Here is a 22,571-nt window from a genome sequence, read left to right as displayed (position 1 = left end):
CCCAGGTGAGGCTTTGTGGCACCTGCCGCAGCACCTTCTGGCTTATCACAGCCATGACAACCCCTTATCTATAATTAGAAGAACCACTCGTTGATTCAGGAAAGGCGGAGAACCTGCCCAGGCCCCAACCAGACTGACAATCGGCAAAGCACCCGGCAAAGCTGGAGCCTGGTTTTGGCAGGCGCTCGCCGGGAGGTGGGGGTGGATGGAGCCCAGCCTGCCAAAGCCTCTGCTCATTGATCTCCGTGCCAGGCGGAGATAAGAGCGCAGCTGGAGAGCTGGGATGCTGTGGGATAGCCGCATCCAGTTTCAGGCACTCGAGCAGTCAGGACCCTCTGAATTGTGCCCAGAGCGTGGCACGCAAGCACTGGTGCCACTGGGGTGAGGGAGGAGAGGTGACAGTCCCTGTCAGCAGCGGTACGGAGGGTCTTGCTGCTGCTGCCAGTGCCACAGCTGGACTTGGAAGACAGGAATTTCTTGTCACTCACACCATTAACTATGCCTTGATACGAACGCTGCCGGCAGGATGGTGCCTAGTTAAAAAAAAAAGCTATTCCCATATTCGGCGTATCTAAACGTACAGATTATGAATGTACTAATGTATAGTCTGGCTCAGGGATGGCCAAGAGATAAGGAAACCTTCCTTTGCCTGGGAGGCAGAGCCAGCTACCAGACTCCCTCTCTGGATCCTTCAGCTTTCCACTGCAGCTCAAAACTCATCCTTGCAAACCCTCAGGAATCTGCTTGGATTTGCCAGGATCATCCAGCCTGCGTACACTCATGCAGAGTCAAGGCCGTTATCAGTAATGACTCTTTTGCAACAACATCCCATAACTGTGTTATCAGTAAATGACAAAGGACTTTCCTGCAACCGGCGTATGCAACCTCAGCCATAGGTTTATACGCTATTAACTGGCAACGGTGGCTGCATTTGTCATCGCAGAGTTTTCATTCTTGCTACAAGTTTTTTTCCTTGAAAAAAAATGTATATTCCATAAAATATTTTCCTAGGTCACAAAGCCATACCAAACTCTCATATGCACTGTGGCTACGTAGCTGAGTGAGATGCCCAAGCAGGACAATAATGTCAAAACAAAACATTACAAAATAATAATATTTTAATATTATGTAAACACATGGACACAAACCAATGTTAAAATATGTTAAAATATCTTGGACAATAATAATAGAAAATGGGATTTCCTTCATGTATAAAAGTGAAAAGAATGGTGCTAGGAAGTAATAACAAAAATATTAGTAGAGGAAACTCTACTGACTTGGTAAGCAAGCTCAGCACAGTCAAACACACAGAAGTCTGTAATAAGATAATGATCAAAAAAAAAATGGAAGGAAGGTACAACTGAAAATGTGCTGGCACGAGCAATGGATGTGTTTTCATGAACTTCCTTGCATTTCATGTGTTAACAAAAGAGCCACTGATGTTTGCATTTTAATTTACAAGAGCCAAATCTTCAAACCTATTCAAAGCAGTCCATTTGGCAATCGAAGACATCCAACAGCTCCAGCAGCTACCTGAAAACGAAAGAGATTCTCATTAGCTATCTCTTATTCTTCTTACAATAAAAACATAACAGGCAGAAGGCAGGGCTGGGTCCGGTTGGCAGCAGGCCTGGATACAGCCGTGACCGCAGCTGTGCTGGGTGTTCGGGGGCACGCAGGGAGTGCGCTGTCGAGGAGCCACATCACACCCGCAGCCACAGGCACGCGTGTGCATTAAAGCAGCAAAAAAAGCAGTAGTTCAGTGAATGAGGGTGAGGTACACGCTAACACTGGATTTAGTGTGAATGTAGTCTTGGAAGAAAGTTCTGGGTGCGAAGAAAATATCCCTGAACACAAAAGGTTCTCCAAGTGTGCGATCAAACGCTGTGGCAGGGAGAGGCTGCTCTGCGCTGTGCTGGCTCTGTCCCTGCCCCTTCCATCCGACATGGATGGGGCTCCTTCCACCCTTAGCCTGACCTAAACATCCGTGATTATTCATCTATTCAAATAACTATTCTCCTCACTTCAGGACAGAATAAGTTTGAGACAAAATGCATCCCTTGTTACTGCTACAGCTGCTTTGGGGGAGAGTCCAGAGACTACATTACAGCTTTATATTTATCTAACAAAGTTACCTACACCGGACTTATTACCAATTATGACATTTTTGATCTCAATTAGCTTTAGACAGCAAAAATGTGCGCATTAATATTTTCAGACAACTTTCACGCTGCTAATATTTTTACAAATGATAAAATATCCTACAGATTTTTACAGTATTTTTAAAATCATGCATTCTTATTTGCCGAAACCCTCATGTGAGATGCGTGAGGATCATCAAAATCCACAACTATAAAAAAGATGGAGTGGCTTTTTCCTAGGAGGTTTCCTTTTACTCACCTCTCCATGTGAATCACCTACTCTAAAGGCACAGCAAGGCTTTTTATTGCTGCAGCACTTGCCATAATTTATATTGGAGGGTGTAAACGCCTGAAAAAAAGCTCAGGCTCATGAAGATCCGGTACTTTGAAGATGTGATCTATAATATTATGCATTGCATCATTGTTTTCTATCTTAAAAGGAGCTCAAAAGGAGGTGGCATCATCGTAGAGCTGCAGCTGTGCGCTGAGCCACTGCCTCATCATGAACGTCGAGGCAAAGCCCAGACTTGTAATGCACCTGCACGTTCTCTAATCTTGCTCGAAGAGTACTGACTAAGCACTGGGAAAAGTCTCAGACGCTTGTTTACTGAAAATAAGGATCTTTTAAAACTAACCATATTTGAGTGTTTTAATTATGTCGTAAAACTTCAATAACTGGGATCCACAGGTGTGAAATGGTACAAATTGATCAAAGATAATCACATACCTTCTGGCGTGGCAGACGTCCACCTCTTCCTGGAGGACAGAAGCTCTTCTCTCCAGAATATTTACCTGTAAAATACATCCGACATGAAAATGGTGCACACGATTCTAATTAATAAATTTACACTCATTTCATAAAGGGTGTTTTTTTTCACGCCTAAATAAAAGGAGTAACACTTGAGCTGCATCCTTAAATTAATACTTGATAGGAGATTGGTAGCGTGGCTTCCCTGGCCCTGCTCCAGCTGCACACTCTCTGCTCCTTTAGGAACAGAGTCAAACCAGTTTTTAAACTCAGCTAGTGGGACCATATGGGATATGCAAGGGTTTGGGAGCTCCACTTCTGCTCTCAACTCCCATACGATGCGCTCTAATCCCTGCACTTCTGCTTTTCTGATGAAGGTACTCACCCGTTTTTAAAGCGTATAAAAATTGACGTTCATTAATACACTGTGGCCACTTTTGGATGACTCACCGAAAGCAGAAAAATCGGGCAGCGTACTTTATACTTAGCAATGTTTTTAGAAAACTTTGCCCAAGCCCCTAAATATTTTCCTTTTTTGTTGTTGTTGTTTATTTTTATCACTGCTTGATGCTTTTACCCAGCCTGTCCTCTTCATCCTCCTCCAACAATAAATAATCCTGACAGGTGCAGAGATTCCACTGCCCTTCTTGTCTGATGTTTTCAAACAGGAATTTCAACAATTTTCAAAGAGCAGGACACCTGCGCTTCAGAAAGAGCTCTGCTTATCGAGGGCTCTGCGACGACAGCGTACCGCTGGAAATCCAGCCAGCAGCTATGTAGTTCTGGGAGAGCACCCAGGTTTTAGTGTGTGTAGTTACTTTTACTCCTTTGAAACGCTGCTGCTGTTGCTTACAGAAGCCCTGCAGGTGGATATCAGATTCTACTCTGTTGTAACTCATTAAAAGGTCTGGTATTCTTCTATTAGCTCTGGAGTAACGCTTCCCACCAGACAGCGCTAAGAGTCAACCACGATTTAAAAATAGCTTTTTACTATCAACTGGAAATAGATTTCCCCAGTAGATCCTTAACTCTTTATTTCCCTCAACTATTTATAAATAGATTTCCCCGGTAGATCCTTAACTCTTTATTTCCCTCAACTATTTATATGAGAAAGAGCATCCCTTCCACCAGGAATCCTCTAACACGTAAGCAGAGTGTTTACAATCATAGGGTTGAAGTTGTGTCACCACTAGCACAGAGGAATATGAAAGTTTCCTCCTAAGAAAGTTTCCTCCTAAGAAAGTTTCCTCCTAAGAAAGTTTCCTACTTCTATTAAAGGCACACTTGGCCACAAAAAAAAATAAATGGTGGAAAGTGTCTCTCTGCACTACAGAATAAATCCTATGCATTGTAGAGGAAAAAAAGGGGGGTACATGCAAATACATCAAATTAGCAACCATCTCCATAGACACAGATTGCATAGGAAAGAGAAATTGAGAGTTTGTAGATCTATAATTCCTTGAAAAACGGTCCTGAAAATTGCTATAAGGCACGTGCTGGTATCAAGCCTAAATCTGTATGCTGTGTCCTCAGGGCTTTTGCTCTTCCCAGAGTTCATGGGCAGCTCTGAGCCATCAGCACTGCTCCGTTTTTCTCTCATTTCCTCCGTTCAGCACAGGATAGATCCCAGTCCTCCCCAACACCTTTAAATGGACAGTCCCGCACTGGGCTAAACGAGAGCCCTGTCATTGTTTTCTTTGATCACCATTATTCCATATCTACAATCACATCTCTTTATTGCTATTTATCCTTCCTCATGTGAGTTTAGGCAATGATGGCATTTTGTTTCCTTCCAGCTCCTAATACACCGAATAGGAAAGCATCAAATATCTTCTGTGGGAATCACGTAAAAGAAACACTCAATTCATCAGCAGTTCCCTATTTACAATGACATTTTGATATTTCTCATAGCAAATTTAAGAGTCTATTTCATACCAATAATATTGTTTCTGCATTATTGTAGATGAGCAAGTGTTTTGCAATATTATAGATGAAGCATTACAGACAACTATTATAGCTTTTTCAAATAGGAAAATATAGAAATAACACATGCTTCTTTGAAATAATATCCTGAAAGAAATAAAAAAAAATATTATATAAAGCAATTATATAAATTATATAGGGTGGAAAGAAAACAAAATGATTTCTCATTCTCTTCTGCACCCTTTACAAAGGTCCTTTAAACGATCCCTTCAGGAGAAACAGCGTAAGGAAGGTGAGAGACAACTGTTTAGCGGTGAACTTGGCAGTGTGAAGTTTATGGTTGGACTTGATTTTAAAGGTCTTTTCCAACCTAAACAATTCTGTGATTCTTTGTGCTATATTTGAAAGGTGGAGAAAGAAATCCTAATACTGAATACAGCTGAATTTCTACTTCCAACTGCCAACTGAAGCAAAATCTGGGATCAAAGGATACAATATGGCAGCTCTCAAGGTGAGGAAGCTGGAGGAGAAAAGCCTTCTGAAAAACAACCGAGTGAGAAGCATGTGAGTGCTGCCATAATTTGGTTTATTCAGTATTTTTGTCCAAAGTTTAGATGGATTCTTGTCTAGATAACTTTTTTATCCAGTTAAAAATGTTGAAGATGAATAATAATAAAGTACCTGAGATTTTAAAGATGCAATGGTGTCTTCATATTCTTGTCTCACAGATTCAGGCACGCGACCTTTGAGTATGGCTTCATATTCTTGTTGTATTTGGGTCATCTGTAACAGAACAGAAAGAAATTTATATATAGATGGCTACTCTTGGAAGCTGGAGAGCTACTTTTTTCTTCTTTTGATCAGTTTGGAGTCTAAGTAAACTTAGAATCGTGCTATCAAGGGAAAGGGAAGGAGAGAAGAAAGACCAGCAATGACCTGTAAAGAGCAAAAGAAGTAAAAAAGCAGAAGAAACACAAAAAGAAAATGTAAGAACAAAGAATATACAAACAGGAGGAAAAAATACTGAGAGGGAAACAGTAAAGCATTTGTTGGGATATCGTCTGAAGAAGCACTAATAATTCCAAAATGTGTCTCAACAGAGCATTTATACAGACACACTTTGCAAATTGGTAGCGAGAACTTTTCTTTTTGTCTTTGGTGTGATCTGAATGAAGTCAGTAGAGTGATATTTTCCCCTTATTCCATTAGACAAGGTGAATTACTGTTTCCCAAGAGGGTTTTTTTCACAAAATTTCTCAACTTTTAGATGCATTTAAGGCCTTTTTTTTTTTTTTTAATGTACCACGTAACTCTTTTTCATTGCACTTTGTGTCACCTTCAACTTCATTGACGCTATGGAACTTCCACCAAGTAGGTTCTTAGACATTATGAGATCAGATGTTCACAACAGAATTATTACTTCTAAAGGAGGGCAGTTTAGTCTGTAATCTTATTCAACAGATGCCGAGTAAAGAGTACAGTTACAAAGCAATGTTACATGAAGACAGATCAGCTGGAAGGATTGTGCTTTGTATCTCTCGGCGGGGCTGTATTTGCTGAATCTTAATTCAAGAAAAGCAAAGAGAGTCTGGTTGAGCTCTATCCATTGAGCTGCACAGGACCGCTCAAACACTTCATTACTTGCCTGAATCAAGGCCTCACATCTGTACTTAACTTCCAATAACACTAACCGCTTAATTCAAATTAAGCAAGTACTTCGGTGTTTTTCTGGATTAGCAGCTGAATATGTAAATAAAGGATAAAAGGGATTCAATATCAGATTAACTCGTAAAATATCTTTAAACTTGCAAATCAAATCTTTTCTTTGCAATGATTTACTCACCAACGCCATTTTGTGCTAATTTTGTTTTAGTTACCAAATTGCTTAAATCTACCCTTGCGACCACAAATCAAAACCTCAGTCTTAGATCTGAAGAAGCTGTGAGTTATGAGTTCCAGCTCCCAGCTTGCAAGGAGAGCACATGCTTAAACATGTGAGACCTGAACACAAAGTTCACCGTAAGATCTGCCAGTTACCATCTTTCAGAAAAAAACAGGTCATGCCAAAATATGGGTTATGCATAACACAATTATCAATACAAAAGGAATAAAACAATCTGAAGAACCTTTAGGAAAAATGCAGTCTATGAGTCATTCCAACTCGCAGAAGAAATCTCCAAATCTCTATGCAAATAAGCAATTAGAGGCTTTCCTTGTGAGCTGCGAGTAAATGATGCCACTATGCAAATCTAAAGAATAAAAAATGGTGAGACGGGAAACCTTGTTTGAACCCTGCTTGTATATAAGCCAGCGATCAAAATTTATGTTTTTGAAAGTTACACTGATAAATTTATGCTACTGCTCCTATAAAAGCTTACAAAGTTATGCATAGGTGCTTTGCCAGCATAAATATTTTCTGAGCCAACAGCTCGTTTGGGTGGGGACCTTGATAGAGCAGAAACATATATTTCAGTTGATTCAACGTGTTACATTTGTTCTTGGTGAAACGGGAGCAGAAATAGGCAGCTAGAACAGAAAAATGCTTTTATTTCCTGAATGTTGAATAATAAAGATATATTTCACAATTAAGAGGATCTGCATGATCGATCACCTTGCCAATACGTTGGGGTGAGCCAACCAACAAAGGAACTCCATCGCAGGGACCTGACTCACATTCAGGCGACGCAGATGTCAGGAGCTGAGCCTGGATCCCGATATAACTCACTACACCTACAGAACATCTAGGACTCGCATCAGCTTCCTCAGGTGCCAAGCACACAGCGAGAACCCCTCATTATCATTTTTCCTAGAGGAAAGTCAAGAAACTTTCATTGTAAGTAGATGCAACAAAAATTTTAATACAGCTCTGTGAGTGAAATAATAACATTCTAATTGTGCAATAGTCGTTTTTCAACCAGGTCACTGGTTTGAATAATTTAATCTGCAAGCGTCCTCTAATACGTGTTTTCACAACGCTGTTAACTTTTGCTATTAACTCTGCAAAGGAGCAAAGGAATTATTGCCTTTTGACTTAGGTGCTTCTTGGAAAATGAGGAAGAAACACGTACAATGTTTTAAACTATGGATATATATTACTGGGTCGGCTGAAAATGGAGAAAGAAAATGAGAAACAAGACCTGGTAGTTGAAATATTGCTTGGGGCTGATTTCTTACTCTGTTTCAGAGAGAAGACGCATTTTTTTTTCTGCAGTGAAAACTGTTCTTTGTGATACAACCGCAATTTGTTTGTTTGCTAAGACAAAGTATGTTACTTTCAACTGTGCTCACTGATAATTGCATCACAATAAGATGAAAATAAGATCCCAGCTGTTTCCTGTCATATTATGATAAACAACATGCTGATATTTTTGGCTGAAGCTACTATCAAGGTTTATTGACCCAAGAGATTAAAATAGTGCATGGCAAAAAAACTGAATCGCTTCTTACAACTAAAAAATAACACATAGTGGGCTGATGTATACTAATTTCAATGGGGGAAGGTTTTTATTTTTTAACACCTATTTTTGACCAATGAAAGCTATGTCTGCAGGGATTTTTTTTATTTTTTTGATGGTGCCTTAAAGGCTTTTTTGTTCTTTTATAGCCTCAAGCTGCCTCCCTAGGATCCACAAATACTGTGTCTCCTCTTGCACTCTTGAGAGATGTTTAAAATTGCAATTCTTCAGCCCTCAGGAGGGCTTTAGTCTGCAGGATAAGGATAGCTCTATTTCATTTACTGTTGTGTTCATTTTTCTTCAGTCCTGGGAAAGGGTTTTTTTTTTCCTGAAAATTCATTTTGGTGAGTTGATTTAATCCATGAACCCCCAGGAAGGTTTTATAGCTTTTAATATTAAGCTGCCACGTTGGGCTTTGTTTATTCAGGTTGGTGGCTAACATATGAGGTTTAAAGTTTTACCATCAATCATCTTTGGTGTCAGTAGAAAGAACTGAAAGCTGAAGTTGCCACACATGGCTCGCGTAGGCTCAGTCACACGATAAATTAGAGAAAAAAAAGAGACACACAGTTTTACAAAGTGATGCAGAAAGCAGGGAAGTTATAATTTCACAGCCTACCACGACATCTTGTCCCAGTTGGGTACTGACCATTCTCAAAAGAGATCAAAGCTGGTTTTGATGCCCAGAAGAGAAATATCCAAACCTGAGCTTTCCAAACCAAACAGCCAGGCCTGGCCCAACGCTCTTCAGCAGCGTAACGCAAGTTTCAATTTTACTAATTCAGGGGGTCTTCAATTCGTTTTTCAAGTACTCATTATTTCCAAAAGCATTCCAAGGACTTTCGTGGGGCTACGTTAGAAGCAGAAGCGAGAACAGGACTGATCGGGAACAAGACCCACTGACACCAAGCTGTGCTGTAGTCTCTCTCTCTCCTTTTTGAAAGAAACAACTCAAGCACAGCCAAGAGAAACACAGCATCTTCAAGATGACCAGATGCATTTTAGTCCATGGGCTAAGAATAGCCTGCAGAGGAAATTTTGCTTCTCTTCTATGCTTTGCTATGCAGCCACAACCAGGCCGTATCTTATTCAGGTTCCTGAAAGCCAACTCTCCTCTTCTTACTGCCAAGAGGTCTGTGATGCTGCATTTACATGCAAAAACCCAAATAAATTAAAGAAACAAACCAATTGCAACATTCTCCAGATCTCCCAATTGTAAATCACTTGATTCGAACCGAGGAAAATGCAAAGAAACTGTGCAGTATACATTGCCAACAAAAACCAAGGGACTGCAGAAGAGTTGCTCAAGTTCCTTTAAAAAAATAAATCTTGTCTCGAAGCGCATGAAGTTAACATTTTGATTATGTCAGATAAGAATCAAAAGGCAATTCACTTAACTACGGTGTTGTGGGTTTTTTTAGTATCTTAGTTTCTGCCTGTTAGTAATATTTGTGAACGATAATAATTCTACGTGTGCCAGGAAATACTAGGATAGTGACCAAAAGGCATAATTAGGATAATTTAATTATTATCAAATTTTTTCCGCCTTTCAGGGGGAGTGAGATGAGAAAAGTAATTTCCCGTCTTTCTCAAATCCTTTCCTGCATTAAACAATAATACGTTACAATGCTATTAAAAAGAGAAATCTCTTTAAAAAGGTAAAGCATCAGTTCTGCAATACACACCTCTGAATGAAGATGTGAAAGAGCTGCTGTAATAAATCTGAAGGCAGGCGAGGGTACCAAAAAGGTAAATATAACTCCTTCAGCCTTAGGCAAATCATTTAATCTCAGGCTGAACTCTCATCCTTCTAAATGAGGATAATAATAATATTGCATAGGTCAACTCCATTCAGGTGATGTGATTATTGAAGTAATTTTCTGAAAGCACTTTGAAAAGGGTGAGCGAAGGACAAATTACTACAATGCCATCCCCATTAAAAAAAATCCCAATCAATAAAAACCCAAACAACCCCAATGTTAAAGTAATGATTAATCTCAGCTTGTTTATATCCTCCCTAATTGCAGTGACTCCTCCTCTGCTTCTCAGCATTCCTAAATACTAAGTGAGCAAAACTCTGCTCCCACAAAATTGCTATAAGTCTATATGGGCCCCTTCCTCCATCGTCTGCCCTTGAGGATGCTGGGCAATGTTAATAAGTAAGAACCAAAACCTACCAAAATCTGAGATTTCCTAAATCTCAGTGTTCTGTCATAAGAGAACATTTAATTGGAGCTTGAAACCTTCTCCAACATTTTTTCCTAATGAAGAGTCAAACAATGTATCTTTTTTCCAATGAAGAACAAGGCCTGAACATTTGTTTTTTCACAATATAATCAAATATGAGTATCCACTGCTTTTTAGCCCACATCCTCTCTTATTTCAGGCAGTGGGAATTACTATTCTTACCGTTAAACGTATGTTGAAATATGGTTCTTCCAGATTCAGAGAAATAGAATGCAATTTGATACAAATGTTCTCAAGTTCTTAAGAAAATTAATGAACGCTATAAATTTCATGAATTTGGCTCAGTTGAAAACAGCAACCGAGCAAGATCAGCTGAGCGAGTTATTCTGTCAAGCATACACCATGTTGTTCTCCACTGAGAAAACACTCCTGGAGAACCTCCTGTGTCCTGACAGTTTCAATAAAATATAAATTGGTGGCATAGCTATCCTCTTTGGTTTTCTGTCTTCAGCTACTAAACCATCCGAGCATCCAAAACATTTTTGCCTTGTTGTTTTACTAACCCACAGGGACCTCCAGTTACGCTGAGCTGCTCGCTGCACACTGAGCTTTCTGCTCCAAGTCATTTCTTTTCCCAACCCGCATCCAAGAGGCCTTATTACTTTGGTGGCTTGTATTTCCATCTCTTTCTTTTCTTAACCAAGGTCTCCCACCTGGAAAACCCTGTTTGTAGTTAAGCAACACGAGTCTATATAAATCACAGCCGCAAAGGAAGGGACGGCAGCAAAGCTTCTTTAAAAGAAACGCCAGTGGGCTGCAATATGGCAAGAACGGCATTCTTGGGATAAGTTGGAGAGGAATAAAAGCTTTCACTTTCAACACCACGGAACAACCAGGAATGCTGTAGCTAGAAAATTCACGCTCTTCTCTCCACCTCCCCCTCCCCAGGGCTTCGCTACTGTCCCAGATGAGATTTGAAGGATCTTAGACTTCATTTCCCCTTCTTCCAAATGACTCATCATTGATGCCATCTTTGTCCGCAAGCACTATTTCCTTCGGCTATTGTCTATGCCACCCTTCCCTTGGCCAGCGAGGTTGTAATTGCACCCAGAGCAGTCCTCCCTTCCACGGGGCTCACACCTGGCTCACATCCCCTGCCCCGGAGGATCAAAACCGAAGCCACCAAAGCCACCTCAGCCACTAACCAGCGCTGCTGGGCCAAAGCTGAGAACACATGGTGCCCATTTCTGGCTCTGTCAATCCCTAATACACTACGAAGATAATACAGTTTGAAATAAAGCTATAAGCATCTTTGACACCATCACTGGAATGTATTTATGTATTTCAGTTTTACATTCCAGCATGTGTTACCTTCTATATAATCCTTTCCATGCTGGGGTTGGTTCAGCAAGTCAAGGTTTCAGTGTCTGATACGCGGAGCTGCTGAGCGCTCACCAACGACAGCAAAAGCTGACAAAGTTCAGCAGCTTGCGGGATTAGGCTCAATATTTTCACACCAACTGTGTGAACAAGCAGATCTCCGAAGATAAATAATCAGAAGCTACTTTTACTCTCACTATTTCCTCTCTTTCAAGAGCAAAAATCTAATCAGCATCTCAACTGGAAAACAAGCTGCCAGGTTCACAACCCATCACAGTTGGTAGCAGTCTGTCCAGCTTTGGCCATGGGTGAGGATGGGTAGTGTGGGAGAAAGACACTGCTGCGCATCCCAAGTGGACGTCTGAGCGATGGCATTTGCTGCTGATTAAATCGCAAACAAAGTAATACTTTGGAATTTAATGATGTTAAAGATCAGCATAAAGCTGGCCTTTTCCAGCGCTGTTTAGCTCCATCCAGGCACCTCATCACTTAGAAAAAATGAATATGACAGTTCAGCAATGGAGTGCCCATTGCTGAGAGCCTGCTCTGAAGATGAGGTGTCTCTGTTCTTCCTTTCTGTCATCCGATTGGCTCCTCCCTGCACTGACATTCCTTCCATTTTTTAATTCCCTGCATAGTCCCTTGCAGTCCAACTTTAAACACTTCTGAAAGAACAAAATTCCCTTAATTGATAATGTGCAAGCAAAGCACAGACACTCTAAAATGATGCGCTGCTCTCTGAAAAGGAAGATCTTTTTCTCATTCACTACTATTAAGACGAAGAGCTAGAAAACTGACATTTTAAAATACTCTCTAATTCCTGCATGCCCACATATGCTTCCATTCATATCTGGTAAAAATTCTCTTTTTTCCTTTTAACTATTTGTTCTGTAGTTTCTGTTTTACTGTCTTTCTCCAGCTGGCCACTTTGCTCCAATAATTCATTCTGTTCTAGAAAGTAGGTATGTATTTGTGTATTTTCCAGTTGTGTCTGATTACCAAAGGTAACATTTGATCATTGACTTTCACACGTACATCATCATCATCATCATCATCATCTACCTCTTTTCCCTTTGACAGTTGCACAGTTGGCGAGAGCCTTCTCTCCCGCAGCTCCTGCCATATGGAGCTCCTGGGAACTTTCAACTCCATTGATTTCCAGCTCCTTTCAAATCCCACCTGCAAATCTGTTTTTCCGTGCTTGAATCTCAGCTTCTATCCCCTTCTGCTAATCTGAAACTTCATGCTATACAGTATAACTTAGTATATTCTGTTTAATTCTGCATTCCTTTCATAGCAGGCCACTAAAGAAAATGCTATACAAAATATAAAATACATCAAATGCAAAGTTATGATTTATTCTAACAATCTTGGTCTTATTTAAAAATTGAGAGTCGCTTCTGTACCAAAGTGATTAATGAATATATCAAAGGAATTGCACGTATGGTAGACACTAACCAACGTAAAAGTGGTAGAATTAGGCTCCAAAGAACATCAGTAATCATTTTAGGGTACCTTCATCAACATTGCCATACACATACAGGGGTACCTATATCCACAAAAGGTCGTCTAAAGAGAGAAAACCAGAATCAGTCTGATTCTTCCCCAACAGCCTCTATCGGGAAGTCTGAAAAGAGAACAACATACTACAAAATGCCTCAGTTAGCAAATGCCAACCAGCCTGACCAGCATGATCAGATTCTTCACTGCTTGTCTGTGTTTCTCCAACATCTTCTTTCAAGAAAAATGTTTTAAATGTCTTCTCTTGCCTGGAGAAGAGAAGGCTCCCAGGAGACCTTAGAGCGACTTTCCAGTACCTGAAGGGGCTACAGGAAAGCTGGAGAGGGGCTGTTCATAAAGGTTTGTGGTGACAGGACCAGGGGGAGCTGGGATAAACTGGAGAGGAGCAGATTTAGACTGGACATTAGGAAGAATTTCTTCACCATGAGAGTGGTGAGACCCCGGCACAGAAAAGTTGTGGCTGCCCCATCCCTGGGGGTGTTCCAGGCCAGGTTGGATGGGCCTTGGGCAGCCTAAGCCAGTGGGATGTCCCTCTGTCCATGGCAGGGGGGTTGGAACTGGGTGATCTTTAAGGTCCCTTCCAACCCAAACTATTCTATGATTCTATGATTCCATGATTCTATGATTATAAAGCTGAAATTTCTCCACCAGAAGTAGTTAGAAGTCTTCTGTTGTGCTGTCTGCAGACATTGAACTGGTGGATTTTCAGGTGCCAGCCAGTGGGGAACTACGGACCCCAACTGTTCATCTCCATTTTTCACAACATGCATACATATATGAAATGCTTTATGGGAGAAACCAGCCGGAGTACGCAGTAGCGTCCTGACTCCAGTGCTTGGAGTGTCAGCAGAGCAATGGATGGACTGAAGGGAATGGGCAAAGAGGAAAAGACGCCCCTCCTCAGCATAGTGGAACTGCAGAACAAATGCTCTTCAGACACAGCCTCTCCAGTTCCTGCTGATCGCATACAGAAACTGCAGGAACTATTTTAATATGAGAGTGTTTGGTGCTGCTGTTCTTGAAAGTCACGGTGGAAAGGTCTTTCTGATTCTCACTTTCTTCCCCCTTACACCAGGGGGTGCTGAGTCTGCCCAAGGAATTAACCGTGGCCGTGCAAGGGCTGCTCTCTGTGCATCACTTCTGTGGTTAAGATTATTCAAACCTAGACGAAGCTCCCCCTTTCTATGGGACTAGAAATGGATCTCTGGGGGAAAATTCCGGAAACGTTTCAGTGACGTGGTTTGAAGCAACCAGAGCAAATGGCAGAATTTCTCTCCAGTGGGCTGACTCTTTCTGTTTCCAAAGTGCTCACTGGCTCTGCAAGACAAAGGCTACCAAACCCCCCCCTCACCTGCGGCTGGCCACAAAGCACACGTTTATTTTTAAATACCTAACCCAGAGCTCATTAGCATGATTTTAGATGTCACTAACGTGTCCTGAGAAAGACAACTCTTTGAGAAAGTCTGGAAATCCAAGGCAGGGGCCCCAGAAGCACTGCCTGGCTTCCACATTTATCCAGGGCACCTGAGCTAGAAGTCCTGTAAGAGGAGAGAAGATAGGTTTGTAGTGGTTCCCCAGCTTCCAGATACAGGAAACTCCACTGCTTCCACGTGATATTTCCAGAGCATAGATAGCAGAGCAGGATGATGAAAGTGAGAGCAAAGACGTTCAGTGAATTTATCAGATTACATTTCCAACTCTGTGATACCTTTAAAAATGAATCTGAAAAGAAATATGGACCAATGGCCCTAAACTAAAGGGCTGATAGAACAGCAAGTCTTCCAGCCATCGTTGGTGGCCCAAGAACTACTTGGCATGCATAGGCATACATCACTCATCTGTGTCTCCCTGATTCTCTGCTCACAGCTCCACAAATTTGCAGGCAGTAGCACTACTCCCATCAAGGAGAAGGTGTGGCAAATGGTAGAAGTTCTCAGCGCTACACAGCAACTCAAATTTCAGAATGACACATCGCAGCATTCATCTGAGAACAAATATATTTAGTTGGCATGGAAACAGTAAGTTAGGCTGAATGTGGTAAATATCCAGCAGTCATAAAAAAAATCCAGGAAGTCAGAATAATAAACATTAAAAACAAAAACTCACTGAACGCTTTTGAATCATAGCTCTTTACAATTATCGCTCCTGTTTTCATATGAACATGAGTGAAATGCACTTAACAAACTAAGCTGTTCCATTTTTTTCCCAATACTTCTACAACATCCTTACTCAGATAACTCCTTTCTCCCTTTTCTATAATCTACTTGAGAAAAAGGAAATTAAAGGGATGGAAATCTACATTGGTATTCTCCTTTATTTCCTTAGTAATATTAATGAATTGAACATAATTGATTTTCTGTCTTCAGAGAACCTCTCTCCTCTAAGACTCTATTTGTGAATTGACTGCTTGGAGAAGTATTCCTATGGTTTGAGTATCCATAGTGTCATTACTTTTAGTTCTTTGTGAACACCAGGAACATTTTTCCCCTCTATTATTCCCAATTAGAAATTTTACATCATACTCAATCCACTCCTATAGTTAAAAACATTATAGTTTTTAACTCCTATAGTTAAAAACAAGGAATGAAAGGAATAGGGTTATTACTCTGAAAAAAACCCTTGCATATAACTCTTGAAAGAGATATTCTTGGAGCTTTTTAGTATACTGAGTTGTCACGATTACCCTTACAAAAAGGAATCTGAAATGAAATGAGGTATCCTAAAGAAATCTAGGTAATAAAACAAGAAGATCACCACCGTTAACTTTTACACAGGCCTCGATTCAGCAAAATGAGTTGCACGTGCTTAAATTCCTGGATTCATTATGGCACACAATTCAGCTCTAAGTGATGTGCATCATTTTTATTTACACATTCATAGGATGTAAAGTCCAATTGAGATTTTTAAACTATGGCTGACAACTGCATAAAGCCATATGACTCAAGAAAGAGAAACGTTTTTAGTAGAAGGAAAGACCTTTCTATCAGAAATCTTGCTGTACGTCAGGTAGAGGCACATATCAGAGTCAATCAAGTGATGCACGACAAGAGTATGTGATAGAGGGACATAACCTAGATAGGATTTGTTGACGGGAAGCTGGTTCCCAGAGTTACACAGCACTGAGATATACAAAACTTCAGCATTGCTTTGCAAGGAAAAAGTCTGGAAGCACCCAAATTTCCTAGGAACTTTTCCAGACTCGTTTCACTGTCTTGGGACTATATATCACAAAACCTATATATAAAAAACAGTGTATTAAGTGTGAGTTACCCTTATTTACTGCTAGTTCACCACTTTCCAGGAATACAATTACATTTGTCTTAAGATGGTGGATATCTAATTTTTGAAGGAAACACCCAGCATTTTGACATGAAGAAAGACTGAACAGTTCTGAGACTCTGATCTCGAATTGTAGCGTTACTGAACACACAGACCATTAGAAAACCACACTTAGCAGAGACAGGACAACCTTTATGGAAAAGATAAAATTATTTAGGTTAATTAAAGTGGGAGAAGTTCCCAGGCTCTTTTGACATACATGCGTTCATCTGCATTGGAACACATCAGTCAAATAACGTTGCCATGCTGCACCGCTGATGAAACACTGATAGAGTGTGATGGCATCTACTCACACTGTAAAGAGGATCGAAAAAGTAAACAGGAGTAAACACAAGTTCATACAAGAACATGAAGTACTGTAAAGAAAAAGCTCCATAAAAATAACAACTCGTCTTCAGCTTCAGTGCCACACTTGCCTCTAGACAGCTCAGCGCTTGCCATCAGAGTCTTTCTAACATATTTCGTCCCCCTCATTTATAGGATAGTTTGTCTCTGTCTCTCTAGATAATTATAATAAAGAAAGGTTAACTCTGTGCGATCACCAGAAGGTTATTGTAACAAAGAGTTGAGCTTTGTGGATCTGTCACTCGTACAGACTGAAGAGTTATAAGGACGTTGCACTGAAAAAGACAAACATGGAGCACTAAGATACCACCCAACAAGCCGTAATGAGAAACAGCTTTTTATTTTTAATTAAAAGCACAACAAAATGTTTTTTCATGTCTCATTCATTTGTTTGTTGTTGTTATAGAATCAAAACACAAGATTTTTCCTTTTAATGAAACCCAGAAGCTGTTTAACCCTGTCTCCTCCTTATTTCTAGACATGTAAAGGCTCTGAAAAGTGGCCTTTGTAACAGCGCCAGCACAAATTTTGGTGTTTTATGCAATTCCGATCGAGACAATATTTGGTAAAAGCAGAAAGCAAGTTCCAAGTTACTGACTTAAATACTTCAACTTACTGTTGACGAGTTGTTAGCTACAGTTAACGCTTGACGAACATGTTTACAGGTAGCCTGGCCAAGATATCAGGTAGCTGGAAAGATATCAGAGCTGTCATTTTTGCATTTTCCTTCTGGAGAGATAAGCATAACTAATGGATCAGCCTGTCACAGAGGAGGCACACTGACGACTTTTAAAATGTTTGTCTGCAAAATAGAGCAAAGCCACCTAAATAAAAACTTCTTCAATGGCTCCAGATTCTTCAGAAAGTCCCAACAGACGGACGGCGGAGACAAGACTGTTGACTTGCTTCCTGCTTTTACCAAATATTGTCTCAAACAGAATTGCATAAAACACCGTATAGATTTAGAAATGCTTTATACAGGATATATCTTATGGATACTGTTTAGTCAGCAACACATAAAGTTCTCAAATGCTGCAAAAACTGATTTTTATTAGAAATCTGTAAATTGTTACATGATTCAGATATCCACCACCTGTACATTTTCCTAAATATTTCAATTTAATCCGCTTTGAATGCAGATCAGTGACTTTCTGTTTCAATGTAGTCTGGAAACTACTTACACTATTTTGCTTGAAGTCTCTGATTTCACTGAAAGTGTCCAGAATAATTTTAGCACTATTGGTCATATGGAACTGTTTACAGACAACATGGTAGGACAATGAATGCATAAGATCAGGAACAAAGATTATTTTTAGATCACTTATTGTCCAATTATCATTCTCTTCACAAAAGCCATTAAATAGGTTAAGAAAAGAGTCAGAAACCTCTATTAAAACAGTATAGTCAGTTCAAAATAACTACATAATTTAAAGTCTAGAATAGTTGAAATACCAACTCAAAACAGAGAGCATGAGATAAGCATTTGCCTGTAGGGTTCGACAGTTTAATTCTCTTTCATTGCCAAAAAAACAGAAAAGAAAGCTAGCTGAAAATTTTGCAGGAAAATACGTGCTTTTGCTCTGAAGCAAGATACTGTTTTTAAACATTGACCCTCCTTGCCCAAGGGAAGAGGACTTGGAGGGACAGTCAGTACCTGCTCATGGGTTTCCAACTCCTTTTGTTGCAGCTTCTTCTCTGCAGCTCGCACCTGACTGTGGTACATTTCCACTTCATCTTGTAAGGCCTGAAACAATACCAACGGATGCAAAACACACGTAAGAGATGGCAGAAAAACTTATAACGTCCTTCAGCGAGCTGATTAGGAAAGCAGTACAGTGTCAGTGAAGCTCTTCAGCTACAGTTGTTTCCAGCCACGCATGATAGCTGCTAAGATGTGACGGACCCAGTTTAACCACCTTTATGGAGTAAAATCATTCTGGACAGGTAGGGTGTAGTTCTATCTTGTTAAAGGCTACAAATATTGATATTAAAAATGTAATAAATACCCTCAAAGATTGAAAGGGAAACGGAAATGTTGCAATTGCAACAACTGCACTTTGATTTGCAATATGCAAACATCTCAGATATTTGTTATCGTCCTTCCGTACAACCTGTGCTTCCTAGGAACACTTTTGCAGCGCACCAATAACTTCTCCTTTAAGCAAGAATAACCCTCTCTCTGGAAAACCATGCCTGGAATTTGCAGTGAAAATGTATTCCATATTATTGAAACAGGATGCTCACCAAGACCAGGGGCTCCCCTCCCGCCCCATAGTAAAGTCTAGCCTGTGATCTACAAATGAAGTATAAAAGGCAATAAATAAAAGGAATATTATTATCATGTCATTTTACCACAGCTACCCAGCCTTTATTTAGTTCAGAATTAATCACCTCTAAACTAAGCTCCTAAAATGCATTGACAAACTTATTTTGTCATTATTGTTCTTCTTATATATTTATTTTTACTACGGCAGTTCCTCAGAGCCTTGATCTTTTGGTTCTATGCTTAACAAAAGAACAGTCGTGCCCCAAGGAACTGATAGTCTATGTTATTTCTAACAGATACACACCGAGCAAACAATACCAAGTTTCAAAGATTTTTTTTTTCAAGTTTCCTCGTCATTGTTGAACGTTTGAATACACACTTAACATTTACTTACACATTTACTAAAAGCTTAGTTATGTTGTCAGCTTGAATAAAGGCATTGTTAACAGCAAGTGCTGACTTGAAGCAAAGTGCACAATGTGGATCTTAGATTGACATCAACACAGAGGCGGCTGTGGCAGCAGAAAGGGAATATTTTGAGTTATCTTTTGTATGCCAGGAAATCAGGGCATTGCTACCCATCAGCTGAAAAGCGTGGTGCAGAGTCAGGACCTGGGAAGGGACTCAGCCTGAAGATACGCTATAAACGACACTGAAGGTGCCTCCAGTGTTGCTTTTTAAGAAGCTGAGCTGCACAGACCTTCTGCAGAGCGTGCAGAGAGGAGAGACCGGCAAGTCCATAAGAGGCTCTTAGTGTGCTTTGCAGAACATGCGAGATGGTTAACATTTGCTTTCTGCAAGTAGAATATCCATACATAAACCAGGATCATTAATTGTACTCACAGTACAAAGATTTAACAGAAAAAAAAAACCCCAAAACCCCTTGCTCTTTTCCACAGCACTGAAACACTGTACTCTCAAATCATTTACAGGATAAAATTGCTATTGAGATAAGATAAGAGGACTACTTATGATAGATCTTGCACATTGTTTTGAAGTGATGCCAGGCATTAACTTTAAAGTCTTTAGCTATAAGACTATTACATGTTCTGATGCCAAAAAATTTAACCAGACCCAAACATGAACTTCAAATCTGCCCAGGGACTTTTATGCTATCACCGCTTCTGAGAAACGTTGAAATCCAGGCTTTGAATGCATAACCGGTCTTCAATACTCAACAAGTCTTGCCGCACCAGGAATTTGCATTAATATAATGAAATATATGTGTGAATTGTAGGCTTTTTGTTTTCTTTTTGTATCTCCAATTTTGTAAGGTAAAACATAAACAAGAATACTTTGACTTAAAAAATAAAACCATCAGGTCATACAACACAGAAGTAGAATAAGGAGCGGGGCTGTTCCACGTATCACAAAGATCACCAAAGACCCAATTAATTTGACAAAAGAGCTGGCATAATTCCAATAGATCCAGACATAACCAGTACAGGATGACTTTCAGGAACATTCACAGAGCACGTTTTGGATAAACTACAAAGTATGACCCATCTTCTCCTGCTATTTCCACATGATCAGCTTATACAGTCCAAGTAGCTTGGCATGGTGAAAAATAAGGAGGGAGGAAACCTCGTTACATATCAGCCGTCCTACCCAGACTCCCTCCTTGCGCTCAAGAGCACATTTCACTCTCTTACAGGACTTTGAAGACAGTTAAGGGATAGCACGCATATGTACGAATAGGTATGTGTATATACACACATATTTGTCAGAGAACAGATTCATATCATATTCCATCACAAAAATCTGCAAGTACTGAATACAGAACAGGATCTCATATCATTCCTGGTAAAGACACAAACTATGTGGTGCCAAAGGAGAGGAGCACTTCTGTTTCCTTCCTTAATTTCACTATTTTTACTTTTCTTATTTACAACAGAAAAACTAATTTTGCAGAGCATAGGAGAGGCTCTTTTAATGTGAGGGTTTCCACTGCATCTTAAAGTAATTTAATCTGAGAAATTCAGATGACGCACAGTCTTCATTAGGTCCACCTACTCTAGATGAGTGTTTGCCAAGGAGGAGCACACATATTTTGTTTCATTTTGAGAGCAGACAATGTCTTAAGTAACTACAATTTAGAAGTAAGATTTTTACTATAGCATATAAGCACAGCAAACTTAAGTTAAAAGGGTTAAGTCTTTTAGTTATGCATTCATCGATTATCAAACCCAAAATATACTGTATGAGTTTACAAGGCCTTTCCAATCACATCAGAACTGGTTGTCAGTACGTTTTGTATTGGGAGGGCAGAAAAAAAGATGAACTCCTCTGATAAATCATGAATACACCCAATTTAATCATTTTAGAGTATTGCCGTGTTGTGCACCAGCTCTCCTACCAATCACTCTGTAGAACAAAGTTTTGTTTATAAAGGATGCTCCATGAGTAATTAATGTACATTTGGGTATTTCAGCTTTCTTATCAGCACAAGGACAAAAAAGTAAACCCAAAAGATCAGTATTTGATCAAAGTCATGTCAAAAAAAAGAAGTAACATCAAAATCTTATGGTTGCTGTAGATTCCTGCATACGATTAGCTCTGAAGATTGGAATTAGAAGTAAGCAAGTTTGTCGCCCGTGATTTTAATTTTCTAGGAAGAATCGTGACGGATGCCATGAATAATGCGCCTTTTTGAAGATCACACTGAAAATTCTCTCTATTGTCAAAAAAGCTTCAGGTGGAGCGGCCAGAGCCTGCATGCCGATAGCCACCTGGTACCCGCAAATCTTTCACTGTATCTAATAGAGAAGCATTTGTTACGTAGAATACTCTTAAAAGTAGAGAACTTACCCAGGTACACCACAGAACATCTCTTCTGTAAAATTAAACAGCGGGTTTGGCTTTGTTTAGAAACGCAGTTTTATTCTACAGCTTCAAAGTGACAGATTTTACCAAAAAGAGCAATAGAGCTTATGCTTAATAACTTTTTTTTTCAAAAAAAACTTAAAAACAGGCCAATTTTAAAGTGTCAGAGGCTTTTTTCTCTGAATGGAAAACAAAGCCTAACTTATTTAGTTAAATTTTTCCAGGTACAGAATTAATTCCTGTCTCTCAGCCTTGGTAAGTTGACTTACATCACGGTTATAAAGACAGTATTTTTTTTTTCTTTTTCAGTTAAACCGGCTTTCAAATGCCATGTAAACATGTTTGCTGTTGAAAGTCTACACCATACCTGACCTTGGAAATGCTTTGTGTTGGCCTGAGAACAAAGGAATGAAATGTTTTGCTTTCCAGCCCAGATATCCTAC

The 22,571-nt window shown here is 39.9% G+C and overlaps 1 protein-coding gene across 3 annotated transcripts in view; it reads right to left on the bottom strand.

Moving 5' to 3' along the window:
* Positions 1–1,100: 1,100 nt before the first annotated feature.
* CEP112 (centrosomal protein 112) overlaps positions 1,101–22,571 on the bottom strand; it is a 167,367-nt gene continuing 145,896 nt past the window's right edge. For all 3 annotated transcript variants that reach the window (XM_054082932.1, XM_054082933.1, XM_054082934.1), the window contains 4 exons: positions 18,694–18,783; positions 5,494–5,595; positions 2,869–2,933; positions 1,101–1,533 (listed from right to left, as the gene is read on the bottom strand). In XM_054082932.1, the coding sequence (XP_053938907.1) occupies positions 1,530–1,533; positions 2,869–2,933; positions 5,494–5,595; positions 18,694–18,783 (261 nt within the window). In that variant the 3' untranslated portion in view covers positions 1,101–1,529. The remainder of the gene's footprint in view (positions 1,534–2,868; positions 2,934–5,493; positions 5,596–18,693; positions 18,784–22,571) is intronic.

The sequence above is a fragment of the Cuculus canorus genome, chromosome 18 (genome assembly GCF_017976375.1).
Source record: "Cuculus canorus isolate bCucCan1 chromosome 18, bCucCan1.pri, whole genome shotgun sequence".
NCBI classification, from domain to species: Eukaryota; Metazoa; Chordata; class Aves; order Cuculiformes; family Cuculidae; genus Cuculus; species Cuculus canorus.
This window is presented reverse-complemented; position numbering and strand designations above follow the sequence as displayed.